The sequence below is a fragment of the Tympanuchus pallidicinctus genome, unplaced genomic scaffold, assembly GCF_026119805.1.
Source record: "Tympanuchus pallidicinctus isolate F22 unplaced genomic scaffold, pur_lepc_1.0 scaffold22, whole genome shotgun sequence".
In the NCBI taxonomy this organism is placed as follows: domain Eukaryota; kingdom Metazoa; phylum Chordata; class Aves; order Galliformes; family Phasianidae; genus Tympanuchus; species Tympanuchus pallidicinctus.
This window is the reverse complement of record NW_026294739.1, coordinates 12,310,301-12,334,197: the sequence shown is the minus strand read 5'-3', so window position 1 is coordinate 12,334,197 and position 23,897 is coordinate 12,310,301. Positions and strand designations below refer to the sequence as shown.

Below are 23,897 nucleotides of genomic sequence, written 5' to 3'. Positions count from 1 at the left end.
TATCTTTTCCTGTAAGGGATGAGTGTGAAATCATAGGATAGAGGGCTGCTGCTCTGTGATGTCTAGATGCCTACCCTCCATCTACTTTCCTATTTTTGTCTTAGAAGGTGTCCTGATGTGATGTTCTCCTTTCTGTCATCTTTGCAGATGTAAGAACTGTCTTTTCTGTTGTTAGTTAATATAGACCTTGGCCCAACACAGAGGCACTTGCCAGGCAGGGAGACCCTGTGTGGAGTTGAGCTGTTGCCTTTCAATGCGTTTATGAAGAAATAGGGTTGGCATGTTGTTTGAGAAGTAGGTTTAGTAAATGTGTTTGTTACTTCCAGCAGTTGTTCTGTGGGGCTTTTGTGCAAGATCAGGATCCATGTATGTACCTGCACAGTTGTTAAAAGTGCCTTTCACTGGAGGTCTTACACTACAACTTCCTTCATTTCAGCTTGAATGTAATGATATTGTCCTCTTCTGGCGGATACAGCGAATGCTGGCAATTACAGCAAATACTCTGAGGCAGCAGCTTACTAATACAGAAGGTAAAGCTCATAGTGAGTTATTTGAAATTAAAAAATATTTTACAGAGTTTTTTTAGCAGTCCTCTAGCTGCTTGTTCCTTTCGTGCTTAGCATGTCTGGCTAATCTTTGTGTCCTAGTTGGGTAATTAAAGGATGTACAGTGAATAAAAATTGATATGTAATTCATATTAATTTCAAATTATTTAATTAGAATGATTAATGATTTAACAGCTTTAAATTAGAATGATTTGATGTAAAGGGAATGACAAATACTTGAGATACTTTCTAGTTTCAAGTATTTCCAACTTACATTTTGCCACTTGTAATTTTCTTCTTCCAAGTAGAGGTTCAATAAGTAGTAACTGTGTTCTTCTTTCTGAGTTGAATATTGCTGTATTCCTTGATTTAAAAATGTTTGATATAAAAAAAGAAATCAATTGTGATATGTAATTGCAGTTGCAAAAGCAATATCACTTTTTTTTAATAGTAAGGCGCTTAGAGAAGAATGTAAAGGAAGTGCTTGAAGATTTTGCTGAGGACAATGAAAAGAAGGTGAAGCTCCTAACTGGCAAAAGGGTCCAGCTTGCAGAGGATCTCAGTAAGTAGTCTTCTGGAACTAGGTTGAAGTGAATCAAATTCTAAGCTAGTGGGCCATTCATGTGCTCACATTTGATAAGTATCACAAATGGAATTTTTTTTTTTAAATACAGTCAGATTTCACTGACTGGTTGGACATGGTTGGTAAATGTGATAGAAAAAAATTTATACTAGATTTAGGTTCACTGTTACTATGAATATATTGTATCATTGCGTTGAAAAACATAGTTACAACAATGTTGTAAAGAACAGTTCCTGTTCTTACAGTTCAATGTGGTTAATCCATGCCTTCACAGAACTGTCTGTGAGTGATACAGTTCTTGGCTGTATAAGGAGGTTTTGATAACTGTTTTTACTTGTTGGGTGCCTTTCCACAGATTCTTTGTTGGAAATGCCCTTGCCTTACTTAGTGGTCAGCTGGTTTTAGTCCTAACATGCAGAGCAATACCTGTCAGCCTACTAACCTGAAACAGCTGTTACACTGAGACACAAAGAAGAAAAGCTAGCAGTTTTAAACTTCTGGAGGGATTACAGTAGCACAGTGATTTGAGTCACTCAGTGTTAAGAGAGTGCTGGAGTTAATATATGCAGGTTATAAACAGTGAAAGATTTTAAGGGGACAGCCCCTACCTGGGTGATTCTCCACCTAACAAATGTGTTGCTTTGATGCTGAATGTTGCTTTTTATTTTCCTGAGCAAGTATCAGTGCAAATAAAAAACTTGCTGATTGTAATTTAACCTCAAATATGCCATGTTTCAAAACCATGTAAATAGAACAGTAAAACAAGACATAGTATTTAAGTTAACCTGGCTTTATTTGGCACTGAAGTTGGCTTAAATTTTTTTTGTGTTGTCACTTTTGCTTCTTATCAGCATCAGGAGTAACCTTCCATTTCAAAGCAGTAATGACTGGAGCTTTTGTTTTACAAACTCAGGCTAGACCTCTAGGAATGCCTTGTTTATGTGATGCCTTGTTTCTGTGTATGTATGCATCAATTTTTGGACTATGCATTTGTAAAATTGTGTAGCTAAAACACCATCATTACACTGTATTTCTTTTAGATTCAGGAGGTCACAGATGCTGAGTACATTTTTCTAATGAAATAGTCATTATTCAGTGCAAAACGATGTACGATGACATGTTCTGTTTTACTGCACCTATGGGAAGATTTTAAAACTGCCACTGCTTAGCTCTGTAGTCAAATCAGCAATGTTCTCTACTTTCTGCAAGCTTTTATTGCTAAGTGGTTATAATTTTTATGGGCAAATGACAGTGAAGAGGGATTTCTTTGCCGTTCCCATGGTGACTAGAGTGCATGTCTGTGTTGCAGTTTTTTTATACTCCTGATACAAACTTTGAGAGCATAATGCATTGTACCCTCAGGTGGCTTTACGAGTAATTTCCTTCTTAGAGTATTCAGTGGTGATCAGAACCGTGGTTAAGGAAAGAAAATCCTCACTCCCGTGACACACATTTGTTAAGTTCTTGTACTTTAATTAGGAATGGAATGGAAATGGTCTCCTGTGTCATGAAGTTCGCTCTCCCTCTCTTGCAGGCAGCTGTGTTTATACAATCCAGCTCACTCATCTGTCTTGAGCTCCGTCTTTAAATCTGTTAACATTTGAGGGCACTCTGTTCTTACTGAAAATCTGTTCCACTGTATTATTCTTCCAATGCTTACAAACTTGTCTTTTAATTTCCAGGGCAATTTCATTAATATGAGGCTAAGATCAGCTTCCTGATTGGAGACTATAATTACAAAAATTTCTTTAAAGACCTGAGGTTAAGATGCTTCCTTCTGATATGGCAACCCTATCATACTTCCATCTGTCAGTCCTTTAACGTTGAACACTGGATGTGTTTTACTGTTTGTTCAAGATACTGGTTGATGGCAAACTGTTTCTAGCATGATGACTCAATCTCATAATGAGAGCTTACACAAATCCCAGAACTTATTTGAGCAAGTTTTGTCTGTGGACTGGTGTTTCAGCCCTGTATTCTTAAGGATTAATAGGGTTTTGGAAGTCTTGGGATGGGTGGATCCCAGTAATATCCCTGGCAGTGAGCAGGTATGGGTACTCAAGGAAAAGAATAAGAACAGGTTAAACATACAGCAGTTAGATGCTGAAAGAGCAGACCAGACAATCTCTGGTTCCAAGATTTCCTAATCCTGAGGTAATATCTTTGTGATTAATAGCCCTTCATGGGTTTCTTTCTCCTCCTGTGAATTTCTCTAATTGCTTTTTGAACTCTTATAAACTTTGGCATCTGCAACATCCTGTGGCAATTAGTTCCAGAGTTTAGCTACACACTGTGTGAAAAAGTACTTCCTTTTGTTTGTTTCTGAGCCACCTGCCAGTTTCATTTGGTTCTCCCTAGTTCTTGCACTGTGAAAAACATTCAGTAATCTTTCTCTATTCAGTTTTTGTGCTACTTATGACTTCATACGTGCTTATGCTACCAGCTTTTGCTCTTCTTTTTCCTGAATTGAAAAATCCTCATTTGTGTAGTTGCTCGTTGCAAGGACATTGTTTCATCATTTCAATCAGCCTTGCCACTCTTTTCCCTTTCTTAGTTCCACTAAACCCCTTTTGAATTGAAAGACCAGAACTGCACACAGTATTTGGGCTGTACCTGCATTTTGGACTTATGCAGTTGTATTACAACTCTTTCTGGTTTTTAATTTGGTCTTTTACTAATAATTCCTCATAGTTCATTTCCTTTCTTGACTTCTGAGCAATGAGATGATGATTATGTTGGCTACCTGCTACAGCTCCATGTTCTTCTGTGAGAAATAGCAGCCAGCTCAGCATCCCTCAGCCTACTCGTTTTCCTTGCTTTGTTTTAAAACACATCTGAGATTTTTTTTTGGTTTTTAGTGTGGGTGTGGAAACAAGGAAGCTTCTGTCTCTTATGCATCTGGTTGGGCACTTCAGGCATACTGAGCCATTGTAGGAGCCTGGTTTAATGTTGCTGTTCACAGCATCCCTCACAACTCTGGTGCAGTTCTCCACTGAAGTTGTCTGACAGCTGAAAATCACAGCCAGGTCTTAAACCACATATTGGATGGCCTTATCAGCAACAACAAGACTTGCATTTGCTTTCCAGTTGTCAGATGCTTCTTGCTTGTGCACACTGCTGCAGGACAAAGCATTTTGATTTGAAACTTATGTTACACACAACTTGGAGTTTTCCTGTATGCTCAGCTAAATCAGTATCTTAAACACATTGTGTGCTGGGTGGTTCAGGAAGAAACAAAATAGAGTAATATTTCAGTATTATAATCATCATATTTTATATTTGCTAGAATATGTTACATGGTTCTGTGATATTCTGTTCAACTTTTCCAAGGTGATTGACATTAAATACTTGAGCAGACTGCCACTGAGTGGTTTCAAATTTTAAATACATTTGAAACATATTTTTTTTTCCTGCAGAACTTGTTAGAACTGTGAAACTACTGGCATTTCCTGAGCTTCAGGGCCTTTTTGATGGCAATGCTAAGGACAGTTGATTACTTACATAATTCTGTCTGATATCAGACCGTCTCTGCTGGTTTGGAAGAGCTATATCCTTCTGCTTTGCAATAGTGGGCATGTGTTTTCTTCAAGGGAAGAAAAAAGAACATAAATGTCAGAAAATTTGATTTCAAAATAAAGAGTGTCTTCTTTATTTATATATATATATAGGTGTTTTATTCTTAACAGAAACAACAGGGTAGTAATTTTAGTTAAGTGTTCTGCAGTTCAGAGCAGAACTGACAAGGTGGATAAAACCTAACTTTCTGTAGACCATTTAACATGGCTGTTTTTGTTGCTGTTGAGCACCCTGTGAAGGGCTTCCCAGAACTACCCAGCTGTTTTCAGAATTCTGCTCTGCTGGATTCGCTTCTGTTCTGTTGAAGGCCAAAGGAGACTCCATTAGTGTGAACTCTGCACAGCAGCTAAGTTGCTTTACCACTTTCCAACGCAAGGTGGCAATGAGTGGTCTTTATAGGAGTGATGAAGTTGAGCATGGCAGCAGAGCTGGTGCCAAGCCTCCCATCTCTGGTTACCGTTTCTCTGTTCTTGATGCATGAATGTGGCGCACACAGCGGGCGTTTGTTCACACAGTGGGCATTTGTTTCTTGGATGTTAGCCTTTTTCATCTGAGGGGAAGATACATTGGCCCAGCCTTTTTCCTTCTTGTTTTCTGCTCTCTGATGTTTTGTTTGCTTATTTACATATTTTACATAACATTTGTAAGTACTGTCAGAGGTGGACATTTTTCTCAGATAATCCTCATTAGCAAATGCATGGCAAATTTTGTTCAGTAATGAAGCCTTCTGACTGTCACAATCTGAATGCTTCAACCATCTGGGAAAGTGAGTGGGACTTTCCAGTATTGTATCCTAAAGATAAGCTGCAAATAGTGTTACAGTGGCATTTAACAATGCTAGGTGGTATGCATGTATACTGAATACCTACAGTGAATCCTAATGTCAGGCCATCAGCAGGAGCTTTGCTATTTACTTCACTAAAGACAAAATATTTTACCAAGCCTAGGAAAATATGCATGCTCTATCTTGCCTTACTTCCTCTTCTTTATTCCTTTTAGACAGCTAAGGTATGAGTGTTATAAAGGCTTATAAAAAGTTATTCGTGTGAAAATGTGGTTTCTGCACAGGATAATCTCACAGAAGGCTAGTACATGCAAAGCATATTTCCTAGATCATCCAATATCCTATTTCCTCTCAAGCTTTAAAAAAAAAAAAAACCAGAAAACCTGAATTATGTATAAAGCCATGTGCATTTATGTGGGGAAAGTCACTGCAGAAAGCCTGGGGAAATTTGATCCTGAGTTTACTAGGTTTGAATGTGAAGGGGTCAGCCTGCAAGTTCATTTGTCAGTAACACTGACACCTGTACAGGTGTCCTGGGCTAGCTGAGACTTCGTTCTGCACAAAAGCCTTTTGAAACCTGTAGGTAGTGAGCCCTCACATGAAGAAAAGGCAGTTCTTAGCTTGGGGCCATTTGTTTGAATTCTATAATACATTTTTAACTTGTAAAATATAATAATTTGTGGAACTTAATTATTTTTAAGACTAAAGCACATAACAAACTAAATCAGTGTTGTAGTAAAATACTTCTGAGTTAGATATCTAAAGCCACTGCTTCAATGTCAACACCTGAAGTTCTCAAGATACTTCTGCTGAATCCTTTATAGCTGAATATAAACCTTGCAGTTAGACCGTGCTGTTCTATTTTGCAAACTGTCTTTGAGCTCAAATGATTTAATATCATATGTGTATGTAATCAACTCTAGTGCAGTTAGAAAGCTGGCACTTTGTCTGGTACTTCCATATGGAAGCTGATAACTCGGAATCTGGGATTTCTGCATTATATTTGGCAGAGTGGGCTCTGTGCCTGTTGGATTTAAATCAGTTTGCTCATACAAGTCATCTTTTTTCGTTCTACATTTATGCAAAGTTGAGGAAGTCTGCGAGTGGCACTTTGCAGACACTGCCCTGCTCTACGATTGTGGCTTTTTTTCTTTGATTGCTGTTAGCTGCAGAACTAAATGCTGTGTGAAACTAATACTATGTTGTGGTCATTACTGTAGTCTAATTAAATTTCAGTCTCTTGAGGTGACTGTCAACAGTATTTTGATTTTTTTTCCTCTGTCCTACATGACAGTGTTGATTACATATGCCCTTGACTTGGCTTTGTCTTAGCTTTCTAATGCCTTTACTTCTGTTTTTTTTTGTTGTTGTTGTTATGAACTTTACATTTTTTAAAAGGTTAAAAGGTTTCATGGGGGGAAAAGCTCAGCTGTAGGAGAAAGGTTCTGCTCTGAATGGGCAGATCTCAGATAATTTCCCCTGGAAACCAAAGGGCAAAAGGCCAAAAAGCTGTTAGTAGTTCTTACGTCAGTGTTTGAGGTGGATGTTCAGAGGCAACATAGTTTTCAATGTTTAAAAGAGAGGAAAAAAGGTGTAATTTTGAAAATGCTGACTGTAATGCGCAGATGTCATTTGTACTGCAAAAGGAATTCTCAAAGAATGACCTGGGGGAAAAAAGGCAGCGTTATAGGAAGCCCATATGGAGAAGTTGCTTTTAAGAATTTGCAGAATTATAGTAATTTTGTGCCCTCTTTTCTTCCACGATGTGTAGCTGTTGCTTGGGAAGCTACTTAAAGAAAATGTGGACACTTCATAGTTGTGAGATGTTTCATGTAAGTGGCAGCAGCCTTGTTCAGCTCCATTCAGCTGGTTGTGGCAGTGTGCCTGTGAGAAGCACGTAGTTCTGAGCTGACCCTGAGCTGACAGCAGCTTGCACAGGAGGTGCTGTGGCCTTTTATCCAGACAAAAACAGAGGGGCCATTTTTCCCTGGGAGTCATCAAATGCATTTCCAGCGTGTGCGAAGTAGTGGCTGTCTTCAGTCCCCTGCCGGCTGCTCCTACTGGGGTGCTCCATGGCCTGCATCTTGTCAGAGGCAGACTGTCACTTAGAAAACATTCATTTCTGCCTAAATCTTAATCAATTGAAGTGCTCATGTGAGCCATGTGTGTCAAATGAGTTCAAGCTTGTTCCGGTGCTAGCAGCATACAGGTGACAGCAGGACTGCCATGCTCCATTTGAGTCCTGTATAGGACATGGGGCTCTGTGATGCATAGTCAGGAGTGGTGTGCTTGGAATTTGGTCAGTGTGGCCATCCATGTCTTCTGTTTCCCCTGCCTTTGAACGTAGCAAGCCAACTAAAATGCATCCTGTTATTTTTAGCAATGTGTTTCAGTTCTTTTTTTCCTTTGAGTTCTGGGGCAGCTGCATGAGACCAAAGAATTAAAACCAGAAGAATGTGTAGGATGGTCTCTGTCAAAATGCAGATAAGGTAGTTCCTGCTTTGTATCACAGCAGAAAGTGCTTTAAAAAGCTGCATCTTCTCAGAGAGGGAAATAATCCTCCAGGGAGAACATCCATCACTTGTAAGCCTCCTGTGATGGAGTGATGGTTTACTTTACTTAAGAATCCCAGATGACCAAGGTCTGTCTGCTGTGATTTCTTAAAGTTATTGATGAAGAGTTAGGCTCTGGTGTCCAGGTTCTAAAACAGATCCTTAAAAAGTTCAGCGCATTTGTCACTGACTAAGTGAAGCCTATCACTTAAAGCTGACATTGAAAAATAATGATAAACTGCTACATGAGTAATGACACATTTAATGCCTGCTGATCTAGACCTGTGCCTCAACCCATGCCTCTTGTACTTGAGGGTCATTCTCTTGTATGCCAAATTTAATTTTTTTTCCTAAAATGCCCTTAGTGATGCAAGGATCAAGACACGTAATTGGTTGATATTTTCTTTTTCATGCTGGCTGTTTGAGAGTAGCTATTAATCAAGTTGTAAGTACTTATTGTGGGGAGATTGTTATTTGTATAAATGCAGAATTTCAAACTAAGCTCTGTAGGTGTGTGTTTGGTATGAGTATGTAACTGTAGAGTATAGCATTCACATCTCTGAAAGCTAGGGAAATCAATGCAATGACTTTTCGTGCTGTTGTACATTGTGCTTTGCTTCTAACGTGGAAGTCTATACAAAAGCTCAAAGAAATGGAAATATTTTCTGATAGTGATTGTGACAAAATAATAAAATAATAACTGAACAACCTGCTTTTCCCTTAAAGCTCACTTAAAGTTTCTGACTATCAAAACTGAAATTAGATGTTACTAGGATCTAAAAATTATCACATTTTCCCATATTTATTTATTAGAATTTCACATAAATATTCCTGATAGCATACTAGATCACTATCTAGCTAACTACTGGTTAATTTTACTTTGGGTGGAGAACCAACATATACCAGTTGTTCATGCTGTTAAAGTTTTATAGCTAAACTCAATGGTAACCTTCATGTAAGTAACTTAGTTCTGTAAGTTATAGAGCTGTACGTGTCTTTCTGCACCAACTGGAAAAAAGCAAACTTTTTTACACTTTTTTACTGGATGAGTCATTGGGTAATATTTCTGATCTGCCTTTCTTTTCTACTTTTTGCCATTTCCACCCCAAATAATGAGTGTCATTGTATTTGGATTCATTCAAAGTCGGAGTTTTATTTTGAAATGAAAACTCTAAGTCTGATTCAAGATGTGAGTCTGTTTTATGAGGTTTCTTTGTCATTCAGCTATTAAGTTCCTTCTAGCTGTCCACCAAGCAGCAAAACTAAATTCTGTTGAAAGACTGAATTATGAGTACTGTTTTAATTAAAAATCCAGTGTAGAGACAGGAGACTGGAAGGAACCCAAGTCTTACCTTGCTGTTGCAGACATCGTGCCTCTCATAAACTTGATTATTACCTTTATTAAGCTTCATTTTGTACACTAAGCTCATGTTAATGACAATACATAAATGTATACTAGTCTGACCTTACATCATGCTTTGGAAATATTTAGTTTATGTTCTGTAGACAAGTGGGACTTGCATGTAATAACTTGTAGAAACACACAAAGTCAGAAGTCTACGTAGTTGTCACTTCTGCTTCGTCCACGTACCTCAGTTTCATGTGTTCCTGCCCCTGCCAAGCACAGGAGGACTTCATGCTCACCAATCTGAAGAGCCCTGGGGATTGCTCCAAGAAACACAGTGAGCTTCTGTTCCGTTTGGCTGAGGCAGGGGAGGTGTGTTGCTGCTGCTGTTTCACTAAGCTGCAGAGGTCTCACTTGTGGATCTGGGGCAGCTGTTGGTCAGGACACTGATTGATGAGTAACCCACAGTTTCATCAGCACGACACAATTTCTGTTTCTGATGCTTAAAGGTATTATTAGTAATGCTGCAGTAACGTGGCGATGCTCAGTACCTTGTAAAAATAGCTGAAGGGTCTTTAGATTAAGTTCTCTTTTGCTGCCATCTGGTTCCCTTTAGTCTGATCTTAGTGATCCTCTTTTCCACAGGTAGCTGATAGCTTTGTTCAGGTACAATAAGCAGGATGCAGTATTAACACTTGCAATGGGAGCAACTTCAGTGATGACAACTTCGATATTTATTTTTTTCCCTTCTATAATGACCCAGGGCTAAGATTTTATTAGAGCAGACTAAATACCCAGTCTAGCCAATCTTTTCCTGCTCTAGCAGCTGCAAGAGGGGAAAGAACAATTTTCCCTCTGAATATCTTTGTAGAAAGCAGTTTCCCTTTTGTTTTCTCATGCTGATGACACACTGAAGGAGACTTTCAGCCAGGTCTGCTACAGATAGTCGTATCTGTGGAGCTGATGTTCTGACTGTCTCCTGGAGATCTTAATATTGGTACTGAAAGAGTAAGTCTAGTGAATTCTCATGTTCTAGCTTTTAAAATGAGTATCTCTGAAAGAACATTGAAATGATTGGCTCAATTTATTAATGAAAGCATCTCACCTGTGCACTCTTCAGTAGTTAGAATGTGTTCCTGTCCTCCTCCTTGACTCTCTGGGGCTGATAACTGGAGTACACTGATTGTAGATGTTGCACAGATTAAAATGCCTGTGGTGTCAGGATGGCAGTGGGATTTAAGGCAAGCAGAAAAGTCGTAAGCATCTCTGAATATAAAGGTAGAGCTATTCCTGGGGATTTAGAAACATATTTAGGAAGTTTTTGCATCTGAATTATCCCATTCCACTGGGGATAGTTTAAAATCGGAATGTATGGAAATAATTCAATTAAGTTTTCTGTAAATTCAGTCATTGCAGCAGGTATAGGAGACATTGTCATCATAAAGGAAAGCATTGATTCACACCTTCATTCAGTCTAACCACTTGTAACTGAAGGCTATGCTGGCTGTTTTCTGCAAGTTTGCATTTTGAAAGTTGGGTATGTTTATTGATTGGTGGGTTTACTGTATCAGCTACTTACTATATAAATCCCATTTAAATTTCTCAAAGTTTTGCAGTGCTTTATCACATTAATGAGCTACTTGTTTAAGAATCATTTGTGTGATTCATCCTCCTGCTCAGCCTCTTTATAAAAAAAAGTAGATGCTGAAACTCCTGACAAACCAATATTTATAACAGTTTGACAGCAGGATGAGGAACAGTGTTTGTCTTTATAACAGCTTAAAGAAAAGGCCTTTCCAGCACCCAGCCATGCAGTTACAATCTTGACCTCTTTCTTATGCTGGGAACATACATACAGCAGACAAGCAGCACCTCCCGTGTGTTTTCTTGACCCTTTGACTGTCCATTCACTTCCCATCTGTTTTGCAGCCTTAAAGGAACAGAGGGGGCCCTCTACTTATAAATCTGTCTTTGCAGCTGATAAATGATGTTCTCTCTCTTTAAGGGCAGCCTGGGTGGCTTTGCCTTTTTTTTTTTTTCTTTTTTCCCCTCTTAAAATTTTAGCTCTCCCCTTGTCCTCATCCAGAGGAAAACACAGCATGCAAACGAGAGGAAACCAGCAAAAAAATGTGATGGGTAGTTCCAAAGGATTTTGTAAACTTGAGCAGGACGTGACCCTGCAACGATGGGTGAATGATAGGAGCTGATAGGCTGCGGTTGTGAGACAAGAGAAAGCGTGTAGATGCAGGTCCTGTAGATGCAGGTCCTGTAGATGCAGGTCCTGTAGCAGGGTGGAAGTCTGCTTTCTGGGGCATTTTTAGAGTGGCTTTTAGTGCGTTGCCTCTTACTGTTTCAACAACAAGTGTCGCTTTTGCCTGGCCTTCAGAAAATTCAGGAATGCGGTGCGAAAAGCTGAACTTTGAGGAGGTTTTTTTCTAATTCTCCACCTGGCCGTGCACAGGGGGTTGAGAACACGTGTGGGATCTGTGACTGAGGTAGCCCTGAGCTGGAATTCGGCTTTCAGTAGGAAACTGTGGATCCGTGTTTCCAGTTTTTAACAGTTGCTTCTGGGCATTGTGGTGAAATCTGACTACAGATCGGGCTTTCCTTTTTGCCAGAGGAAAGATGATGCATTCACAGCAGTAAATTCTAGATTTCTGCCTTTATGGTTAATTAACCATAACACAGAAGTAGCATAGCAAGCAGTAGCAATGTTCATAGGCAACAAAGGGATTAAGAAAGAAAGATTGGATTTTTTTTTTTTTTTTTTTTTTTTTTTTTAAAACCAACAACAACTGAACTGTAACCAAAACCCAAAGCATAACATCAAAGCCACGTAAAAGTAGTTGGAGGTAGAAATCGCTTAGCTGTAGAACGGGAGGATTTACAGTGAGGCATTAGCAAATATTATCACGCTTTTTCATGCTATCATATGCTGCACTGAAATATAAAATGAAGATGGATCTCTGTCCAGAAAGAGTTTACTATTTTTCATTATGCTGCAACTGGAAATTGATGCCATATGGGCAACTTGTAAACAGGGAACAGGGAAGCTTTTTGTTTTGCTTCATCTGATAAAATACTCGCACAGCTTCCTCCAAGCAGTAGTGCAGGGAGACATGATTTTTCTTTAAGAATTCTATGCTAAACCCATTTCTTATTTACATCTAGGTATGTGTGTTTTGAATATCTGAAAATTTGTTTACCTTTAGAAGCATAATCAAGACCAGTCCTGTGGAGAGAGGTTGCATCTCTCATTAAACCAATTAATGCACTTGGAAACTATATTTTTTTTCTTGCTACTTAAAGCCCTGTTGGAATAAATTGGTAACATACTTTACTTTCATAATTTCTTTAATATTATTATAAGATTACTTGGCCTTCTCTTTAGAGCTTTGTTTGATAGATACACTATTTTAGCTGTTTCAGCTTGTGTTAGAAGTGATTTCCTGACCTCTGCACTGTTAATTGGTAGATAATCTCAGTTATAACAGGCTGCCATCAGTGACCTTGCAGTCCCTGTAAGAATGAATATTTGAAGAGGTTTTCTTCTTAGGAGCTTATAATATTATGAAAAGCGAACTCTGTCTGTGAGTGTGGGTTTTCTTGTGTTCACAGCATATCCAAATCCTAATTACAGACCAATTAGTCTGGGTTCAAGCCTTTCAGATCTAGTATCACAGGATTAATGAAAAGAAAATGAATGGGTAACAATATCGTTTCATATGGAGATAAGGATAGACTGAGCATGAATGAGGATCTCATGACATCCGAGGAAAGAATTTCCTCATTCTGTCAGTGAAGTTTTATGGGATATGGTGATAGGATTATGGGAATATTCATGACCAGATCAAGAGGCATAAGGAGTTGATGTATGAACCAGCTTATCTTTTAGGTAAACACAGAGTAAATGGGAAGTAGGACAGCCATTCATTGCCCCTAGGCCTGTGATTTTCATTGCTCTGAAGATGGAAACACGTTCAGTTACAGTTGATCTTTGTTGATGCCGTTTGATTTTCGGATCACTTTTTTAACAGGTGGCAACTTCAGCTCTGCTTTGACATTGTCAAAGACATTGTGCTCTTTCTAGGTGCTATGGGTAACAATAAGCAATAGCACATATTTAAACTTGTGAAGCACCATATAGTAAGACAGTAGTTCCTTCCAGCCTACTGGAGTGTTGTGTAAAGGTACTGGGGTAATTGAGAATGATACAGAAATCGTTTGGCAGCAACTGAATGTTTTTAATCCAAGGTTTACTTCTTCATGGAAAAAGTATCACAATACATGGAAGAAGCAATACATCACTTAGTCTGTCTTTTAACTTCCTTGTGCAGTGTTTGTGTCTGAAACCCAAGTGATATTCTGGGTTTGATGTGTTCATACTCCTGTAAATTGGAGCATGTTTTGTTTTCAGGAAGGCTTAAGCCAGTAACATTTTTATCAAGTTGTCAATGAAAATGATGCAAATTTGGGTATGCAGTTTCTCTATTTCACAGAGAAGTGAATTGCATTCAAAAGCTTCTTTAAATAGAGGCGTTTGGCCTCACATGGTGCTGGTGAGCCTATTGACCACTACCCAGAACTGCAGACACTCCACTTCTACTCTTCAGAAGACTGCCACACTTTATGTGTACTGATGTATTAAGGTGTGTACTGTCAGTGCATAACTCTGCTATTCCCCTATTTTAAAAATAAGTGGACGAGCAATCTGTTTCTTGGTGCTGCTGCTGCTGCAGGAGGCCTGCTGCTGCTAGGAGTACAAGGCAGAGCATGAGGAACTGCTGCTATTTGGCAGTCATTGTAACTGCTCTTTCTTAAGAATAGCTGACATGTTTTTTCAAAGTATTGAATTACCTCGAGACTTCATAATTATTACAGTTAAGCAATCATTTCAATTCTGTCCAAGTATAAAAACTAATAAAGTACCTGTAATATGGAGGCAGTTTTAGTGTGTCTGTTCCCTGAACAAACGCAGCTGATTCAGTGCATTTTGGTGGAATAAATATTTGGTATCCTGTTATTTTAATATGCCCTAATCAGAAAATTAAAATAGCTTTTGTTGGCACAAACCCTTTTTAAAGGTGATATAAGTACAGATTTTTGCTGATGCCATTAATTTTCAAGACTTTAATACGACATGAGCGAGCAGTTGAGTAGGGAAAATATTTGCATTTAATACTGCTAAATCTCTTTGCTTTCATAAAGCCGATGGCTTGATCAATGTAAAAAGCATATTTGGAAAGAAATGTATCAGTTTATACATATAGTATCAAAGCTATTAAGAGCACTAATCTAATGAGAGCTGATCTCCAGTTACCACTGGGAACTGCTGCTCAGTTTTGGAGAGGGAGATGCAGGATTAATAACGTTCAAAATTGGGTTGACTCTGTCCAAAGTCAAAGGATGCTTTTTTTTTTAATGCTAATTTTATAAGCAATGGCAGAGCATCCATATTGTGAGCTGTGCTACGTAGCTGGCTAAGTAGTGTTGTTGGCTTTGTTGCAGAATAGGTTTACACACTGACATGTAAAAGAAAAATACCCACTTTTCTACTTTGAGAATAAAGCAATTCTTCACATTAACTTCATAGGGATGCAGTGATCATGGGACTTTTATTTTTTCATTGTCAGCATTCAAAAGTTATGTTAGCTGAACTGAATCAAGACTTCTTTTTTCTAGTAAAAATCAGCTACTGCTGTTCCACAAATTCCAAACATACAGCTTTCAGCCTCGTATGTAATCTTCATTTAATACTGAAGCCAGCAGGTGCTCTGTGGTAGAAGATAAGAAGTGCTGGGGAAGGGGACACTGAAGTGCTGAGAGTAGGAGAGAAGGGATTTGCCCTTCATCACCTAAATACTGTACTTTAAAGGTGGAAGTCCAAGGCCTCTTCATTCCCTTGCAGGCTGTTTTCCTTCTTTTACTTCAAATAACAATTAAAATTCTCCACTTCTACAATATCAGGGCTATGGGATTTTGTTGAGTTTTGCCATTTTTACTCCTCTAAAATGGGTTCAGCATTATCTGTGGGATTGTGACTGGGTTACTAGATGAAACTTTCAGTTACCTTGGGTACGTTGCTATTGCATTCCTCTTTGAGGTCCTGTTGTTCATGCTTCCCTCCCCTCCCCCCCAATGTTTATGTATCCTGTTTTAAAGGATGCCAACTGTTTCCTTTCTGTTTTGCTGTTACTTCAGCTCAGCAAAGCCCATTTACAACTATGGTATTGATAAAGAGAAGAAAACATTAATATATAATGAATATAGATTAATATATAAAGAATATATAAAAGGTTTATAAAAGGAAGAAAGAAAAACTCAAAACTTTTATCTCAATGAAACTTGCAGCTCTCATCCAGTAGTATTTTTGTTTTATGGAGGGGAAACATTTCTTACGTGTTTCTTCTCTCTACCTTTTCTGTGTATCATAGCACTTCCCACTGCTTCCCTCGGGCTCTTGACCTGTGCTTTTATCATGGCTATGATCACACGCAGAAGAAGCTTCAGTGAGGACGTGGTGAGAGGGAAGCAGGAAAGCTTGCAGGCTTTCAATTCCTGCTAGGTTCTAAATCCTGCTCCATAAGCTGCTTAATAAATCAAATAGGTTATATGGTAACAAGTATCGAATGGGACTGGGAGAAGAGTTGGTGAGAATGCCTAAAACTGTATTTTTCCCAATCCCCGTTGCCTTTTTACTAGTGCTGTTTGAAATTGTGTTCTAGTCATGCTTTTGTAAAGAAGGAAGCCCCCAGCTGTATTGTTTTATATAAAATGAGGCTCTGCCCACATCCTTCTCGTTACTGCCCAAATGCAAGGCAGTGTAAGCCTTAAACATTCGTAATACTGTGCGTGCCTCCCTTGTGTAGAGGGGTGTTGAATGTGGATGTTTGCTTCCCTGAAATTCTGCCTGATGGAAGGTCACTGGCTTCTAACTCTTAGAATGATTAGTGGCATTTGAGACACTTGCTTAGGGAACTGTCCCTATTCTCCACAGCATAGCAGGTGTAGGGCAGTTGTGCTGTGCATGACCTCATGGAAGCCTCAGTTTTTTGAAATACAAGTATGGGATTTCTTTTCTACTGTAAGGCTGCTTTGGGAAATTATAGAATTTATTAATAAAGTGTGATAATCGTGAATTGTGTTTGCAGCAGTTCTTCAAAGTGGACTCTTTCTTTTCTTCTGATGTGGAGAAATTGAAGTAGTTAGATGTTTTAATTGCCATCTCTTTAATTCCTCCAGAAAAAGTTCGGGAAATCCAGGAAAAACTTGAAGCCTTCATAGAAGCCCTCCATCAAGAAAAATAGGTTGTCAAGCAGGTAATGGTGTGCAGGTGATAAAAGAATTATGGCAATTTTTTCACAGTTCAGTATAAAATAATTATTCATGTCTCTTGGATGTATTTGCACACAGACTTTGTGAAAATTCCTTTTTATTCTGTTCCAATGCCTGGCAGCTGCTGCTGCTTGCTTCTAACATGTAAAACTGTACTTTCATATCTGCTTGTAGCATAAAAGCTGAACTTAGTAGGAATACAATTAATGGCTAGTTGTTCAGATTTGGTTACTCTTGGTTCACTGTTTCTTTCTGTGTTAAGAGACAGTCTGTAACGAACTGGAATGAAAATTAAGGCTGCAATTTTCTTGCTTGCAAAGCGTTTTGAAATCTTTTCTTTATAGGCATTATATATTGTAAGTAAAAATCATATGCACTTAGATCACTCCTAAATTTCGTATCTCAGTATTATTTCTTGAAAACAAAGGCCTAAGGGCTCTGATATATTTACATGATTTAAAAAATCTCCTCTTTATTTCAGCAGCAACTTAACACAGGAATGCAGACCTTTCGAGGATACCATGCACAAAGAAGACTGAACAAAAGTGCTTTCGTGTCCCATTCTGTATCTGACCTTTTGGGGAAGCATTGTGAAACATTAGAGAAAAAAGAAAATGTCTCCTGGGATTGAGAAACTCAATCAAAACCGGCCTGCTTTTTTTAATTTTTGAAGCTACTTGTATGTGACAGAAGAGCCTGATTTGTGTCTTGATGAGATAGCCTGGGAGCTTGCCAGAGTTCTTCATTTAAGAGTTCTTTTTTCCTGATAGGAAAAAATGCTTTTGTTGTTGTCACCTGTCTTGTACAGTGGAGCTGGATCGGATTCATAAAGGGATTTTATCTGTTTCGGTTTCTTGGCTGTAAATGCTCTTAAAAGTTTGACATGAAGATTTTGTATTTGTGTGTACATTAAAACACCCTTCAAAGTCATGCCATTTCTCAGTTATGCTCTGTTACTGAAACAGTCTCTGATCACTCTGGTACAGATTTTAAGCATGGTGTTGAGATATTGAGGGGAAATTGTGAATTTTGTTAAACTCAAAACTCTTGAGAGACTTTCAAGGAATTCCAGTGCTTTCAGGTGAAAGTGCAGACTGCTGTTCACTGACACCTTAAAAGGTTTGGCTCAGGAAATGATACCAATGGGGGCTTTTTTTTTACCAGTTCTTTCCTAATTGTTGTTGTTCCTTGGAATCATGGCCGATTACATTTCATTTCCGCCATTGCACAGACTGGTTTCCTTTCTAAATCTTCCCTTTTCAGTAGGCACAAAGTAAACTGATTGTGTAAAATAGAGAAAGGAAGCCTTTACAATTCCAACAAGTCCAACCTTTTCAAGTAAAAAAGCAAAACTATAATTACTTTCATGTTTCTAACAGCTGCTGTAAGACCAAAATCGCTTTGATACGAATGCTGCGCACAAAGTCCCTCCGTAACCACATGGTGTCTGCAGTGCAATACAGTAAAAATAAAAACTAAGTACAGTCATTCTTCTCCTGCATTTTAGTCACTTCTGACAAATGTAAGTGTGATATAAGCTCTGTATCATAGGTGCCTGGTGATTAATCACTGTATTTTTCTGCCCACACTTCGCAACAGATGATCTGAGTACACTTCTGAATAGATCTGTGGAAGAAGGCATTAGGCTTCACACAGTTTGTTTTGGAGTTGTCTCATTATGAAGGTTGAAAAAATTGGTGTAGGTTTATTTTCCTTTTTGGAAAAGGCAATTGATTTCTGACCTCCTGGCAATTGGAAGAGAGGAGCCTGACTCTGTCATAACAGTTACTGTGCCTGTTTGCTCACAGTGAAAACAATAGAAATTTAGGTAAGGTGTTCTCGGATATTCAGATAATTAAGTACTTAGGCTATTGTATGAAAACTTAACATAGAGGTATTCATAAAAAGTTGAGAAGTTAGATACTGCAAGGTCTCTTACTGCTTGGGGACTCTTTTTGTTGTTGTTTAAAACTGCTTTTCTGTAAATGAGTTTTTAAGAATGAAAAAATGAAAAAAGGCTTCTATGATCATCATTCTCTGACAATAACTTTGGAGATGTATATTTGCAGTTCTGAAAGAAGATTCCATAGGCTGTACAGCAATTGAAATAAGTCTGTACTTGCATTAAATTCCTCTTTGTATAAAAAAAAAATACACAAAACTTTTGCATTTACGTCAAGAGATCACTGTCAGAAAATTCTGTGTAATGTAAATGTTGCAAAATATTACATCCAGTGGTCCAGTATTCATCTCTCAGTGTGATGTTCCTGTAGTTCTAGTTCCAACCTCTGTGCTGCTCATCTAAGACTTAGCATGATGTATTCCATGGAAACTAGGTATTTATTGAGTAAAAATGTAACTGAAGGAAAAATAAAATGTGGATTTTGAACACAGTGCTATTGTACCTAAGAGTCATTTGGGCTTTCTTTTTCTCATTTGTTAAACTGTGAAGAAGTATATTGTTATGGTACTGAAACATCTGAGTCAGAAGCGTTGTGTTAGCGCCGAGTTAGTGATAATTATATTAAGTGTTTTATTTCAGAACATGAAATAATGATTACCACTGAGGAATGTTGAAGTAAGGGGTCTGCGAGTTTGACCCAGAACCCCGTGAGTCATTTAAAACTCTCCATTCTTGGTAGAATTTGGTCCTGCAGATGTTCCCAGGGTATTTTTGTCACTGAATGCTGCCATATGAACTCAATCTGTAATGATCTCTCCATATTTTTGCAGAGTGACAGCAGAAATTTTCTTTGAGATGTGTTTCTGTTTTTTTGAGATGCCATAGGAAACATCCCAGTCATGCTTCCTGATGTGGAAGGGATGTACACTGATGAAGATTACAGAAAGCAGCAGGTAATAAATTTGCCCTCCCGTATTTACCTTTTGTTTCTACTTCCTTTGAGTGCAGCTTGTTTGAGAACTTCCTTGAATGAAAAGGCAAGTCTGGAGAGAAAGGAGAGATCTGACTAAAATCTGATTACAAACTACCCTGGTAGCAGGAACTGGAGTATATCCAGTTGTTGCTGTCCCATATATAGACGTGACTGTAGATGTTTGATTTCCAGGCTAGAAAAGCTTTTATGAACACTTTCCTCACCTGGCACTTGTTTTTGTTTATATAAGAAAAATGCGCTATAAATCTCTTGCAAGATGGGGCTCTATGTAGTCAGGTAATTTATAGCTGTCATTTGTTAGAAGTCTGTGCTCTATATACTTTTTAACACAGAAGTTGTGGGTTTTTTTTAATAGGATGAGGCTGTGGTTGAGAATTTTTTTAGCATTTGAAGAAATGCTAAAAACAGAAACAAAGGGGGGAGACTGAAAGAAAACTGAGATTGCAGCAATGGTCCATGCTGTGGTGCTGGCATAGAAAACACATCTCTGTGTACACAAACATTGCTGACTTCTGCCATCACCTCTCTGCTTTTACACACCAGAAAGTGAAAATATCCAACTTGTCATTTTGTAAACAAATGCTAAATCACAGGTGTGGTTTTAGACTGCAGAAGTGACTGATGGAATTAGTACTGAAAGTGTTTCTGGAATGGCTCTTGCAACTATTCCTGAATCAACACAGGAAACTGTTCCAGAAACATTTTTAGAACTGACTCTAGGCAGGCTGCCTGTGTTAGTGCTGGAAGTTAGAGGAGGAACGTGTGCTAAAGTGGCTCTAGAAGTGATTCTGGCAAGGGGGAGCTGGGTCTGGCAGACAGTGTCACACAGTTTCTGAACTGACTGGTGAGTTTCAGGCATGGTTCTGGAGCTGAATCCAGAACTAAGCCTGCTATTGGCTGCAGGATTCATTCTGGAATTAGATCTGTTGGTGCAGTTCTGCAGCCAATTTCTGCTGAAAATTTGCTTACTGTGCATAGCTGCAAACAGTCTGTATTTGCTTTGCAGAACGCTGATACAAGGTCCATGCTGCTGCTAGAGGTAGTCTGTATGGTCTAGGACAGCTTCAGGAGCAGTGCATCCTAATCTGTCAGTGTCACTTTCTGAGCCAAAGATGGATTTCACATACTGTATGTGGTGGTGACAACCAACAAGATGAGCTTTGTTCCGGTTTTTCACCCAAAGAATTTCAATGAGAAGGTTAATCAGTTGGATTAAACCATCCTTAATTCATGTAAAGACATGATGTACTAATTAAAATGGTGTTTTATAAAAGTTTTACAACAGAATACCTAAAATGCAGCAGATGAAGTCAAATACGGTAGATAAGATGAGCCTTTTTAGGTTAGAAATCATTTCACTACAGGAATCATAACCAGAAGTAATTTTCACTTTCAAGAAAGTATCATCCTTGCTAGCCTCACAGAACAGGTGTTAAGCTAACAGCGTGCTCTGTATATTTAAGGATGTCCAAAGCAGTTTTTTGCCTCATCTCCACAAGCCAATTGCCTATGACTTTTAATGCTTAGGGATGAAACCCTTCATTGCAACCTTCCTTACAATGAGCCTGTTCTGGTTCATGTGAAAATCAACACCCTTTTTTGTGTTGCTGCCTGACAGGATGCTACAATACTATTAGCATTTGCAAAGAGTTTGCGTTGTCTAATGGCGCAATCCCCAGATCACAGGCTGCTCAGTTTGTGTTTCTCTATTATGTGAAAGACACAAAGAAGCTGAAGGCTGGCAAAGGCCTGTCAAATCTTGTAATGTAGCAAGCGACCCCAGAGCTTCATTCTGCTTTATATCAACTCTTGTTCCCCATCCCACCCCTTCCCCTGAATGGGCTCTGAGGTAGGTAAATGAATTCAGCAGTATGGTAGGCGGATGATTCCTTTCTGACCTCATTCCTGTACCGTTTGTTTCCAGGCTTGTTGGAAGGAAGGGGACGTATCTGAACCTTTTGTTTCAAATAATTTTCTTGCAGGTTGGGGAGTTAATGCAGACCTTGTCTGAACTCACCCAAGTGGAAAGGGTTGTGGGTACGTGTCCTGACGCGCTCAGTCCCTTGGAATTGCCAGATTAAAGGAGAAAGCAGTGAAATTGCATTCTTGTATGTTTGGCATTGCTTAAACACCTGGACACTTTCTTTATGAACATGTTTATATCCTGTTTCGTGCCTTGAAACATCTGTCTTAAGAGCACACAAGAAGCAAACGGAGCACAAGCTTCAGCCAGCCCAGCGTTAACACCTTGCTGTCAGGAAGAATTTGTTGAGGCTGAGGGAAAAACTGAGTATGGAGTACAGTAAGCAACAGTTTGCAAAGGGCTGTTTCAGACTGATGTGTGAATTTGGCAGAGCACTTCTTAGGTTTGCAGAGTTGGTTTGTTTAGGGATTTGACCTTGGTTTGTGTGTTTGATGACGAGGAAAGCAATGGTTTTCCACATACCAGGACTGAATTCTAGGAGCAGTGAGTCCTTTAACACCAGATCTTCCAGCACTTGCATCCTTCTCTACAGTGCGTCCTTCTGTAGAAGGAAAAATAGAGGGATGTGACCAGCAGTAAAACATGATAGCAATATCATCACAGCTATCCTGCACAGGTGTCAGTTTACCCTCTGCACAGTCACTGCTATGGTGTTTGGGGGGTCATTCTTATATGAAAAGTAACGGATTTCTGAAGTTGTCAACTATAACACAGAAATATTACTCCCTCAAGTGTACGCAGTAAGTTTACAGCATCTGGAGTGTGAAATCATAATTGAATCATAACAGGAAAAGATTTCACGCTCAGTATTCAAGGAAGTATTCCACTAAAGAGAAACGTCGTGGATGATTTAACTGCAATGGCAGCATACATCTTTGGCAGGTGAATGGGTGATGCACGACAACCTCCATGTACTTATTCTAGTAGGAATTCAGTGAGAGGCCTGTTTATGATTTGAGCTCACCAGTTCGTATGGCGCGCGTGCTTTGCAGAAGGCTTCCGCAAAGTGAATCAGACACAGAGACAAATCTGCAATAACTTCATCTAGTCCGATGTTGCAGCTGATGTGAAAAATACAAACAGAAAGGGAATTAAAGGGGTCAGTCACAACCCAGGTAGGAGTGCTTCCTTAAAGCCAGAGATGTATGAAGGATTTTATATTGGTGGAATGTAGCTTGACGGTACAGACAGAGGGATGTTTATCTTATTCTCATGCATGTTAGCAGGTTTTCCATGTGTTTTTGTAGACCTTCTTGATTTTGACATTTTATGTTACAATTTGTGTTAAGCTTGAAAAGTAAACTTCCTGCGCTGATTCGGGGCATCCCCAAAACAAGCTCTTTGCTCACATTTCACTTGCGGCTCTTCTGTGACGTGTTTACATATCTCAGGTGGAAGATGAGCTCATCTAACAGCTGTAATCTCAAACACATTGAACCTGAAGCTATTTGCATGTGCAAATTATCTTTGTAGTTTAGGATTAATTACGGACTAAATGTTTCAGCCAAACAGAATTGTTCCCTGCCCACCCCAACTGCTATTATTAAAGGAGTTAATACTTTTACAGGGTTCCACTGCTGGTGGTATGTAGCTCTGTGTATTTACTCACCAAGCATGAATATTGATGATATAAAGCCCTTAAAATAAAAAATCCTCCACTGGTAACAAGAAAGGCTATTACTTCTGTTCTTATCACGTAACACCTCTTCTCTAAGAAGTGGATGAAAGACCAGTTTTTGTCCTGGCCTTTATCTAGCAGCTCTGATCAATTAGATCTTTTTGCAAGGCAGACTTTTTTAAGCTATTGGATATTTATGTTGAAAGAAAACAGTTCTCCATTGCCCAGAGCCTGAACTTTAGAATTCAGCCAGGCTTCTGGCAGCACAGGCAGCGGTGGGTTATCTTGTGAAGGTTCATCTCTGTACCCTGCTTTGTGACATGATTTCATACACCATTTGCTTTTCTTGCCAGCACAGCCTCCTTCCCCGTCTTCCTTGGCCGTTCGCAAACGGCTCCCACGCCAGGTGACACTCTGGGCTGTGATGCGTTGAAGGTCAGATGAGATTTTCACAGTAAAGCCACCTGGCTTGAAATATGTACGCAGTATAATTAATTCGTGCAACTACTCACGTCCCTTTTTGGGGTAGTTTCTTGCATCTTGATTTTAACTCAAGAGTGTAGCACAAACATTATGAATATACCTGTATTTCAGCATACATATTAGGTATTATCATACTTAGGCAACCTCAGAAATTGGGACTTACTGCCTGCTCTATGCGTATCCCAGAACAGAATT

At 39.0% G+C, this 23,897-nt stretch overlaps 1 protein-coding gene across 7 annotated transcripts in view; it reads left to right on the top strand.

Moving 5' to 3' along the window:
- The window catches only part of OPA1 (OPA1 mitochondrial dynamin like GTPase), a 49,980-nt gene extending 30,856 nt beyond the window's left edge, over nt 1-19,124 (top strand). For 4 of the 7 annotated variants that reach the window (XM_052686997.1, XM_052686994.1, XM_052686995.1 and 1 more), the window contains 4 exons: nt 437-530; nt 997-1,107; nt 16,628-16,704; nt 17,202-19,124. In XM_052686997.1, the coding sequence (XP_052542957.1) occupies nt 437-530; nt 997-1,107; nt 16,628-16,692 (270 nt within the window). In that variant the 3' untranslated portion in view covers nt 16,693-16,704; nt 17,202-19,124. Of the gene's footprint in view, nt 1-436; nt 531-996; nt 1,108-16,627; nt 16,719-17,201 lie in introns of all 7 variants that reach the window. The other 3 variants (XM_052686991.1, XM_052686993.1, XM_052686992.1) reach the window with 3 other exon arrangements.
- The last annotated feature ends 4,773 nt before the right edge of the window (nt 19,125-23,897 follow it).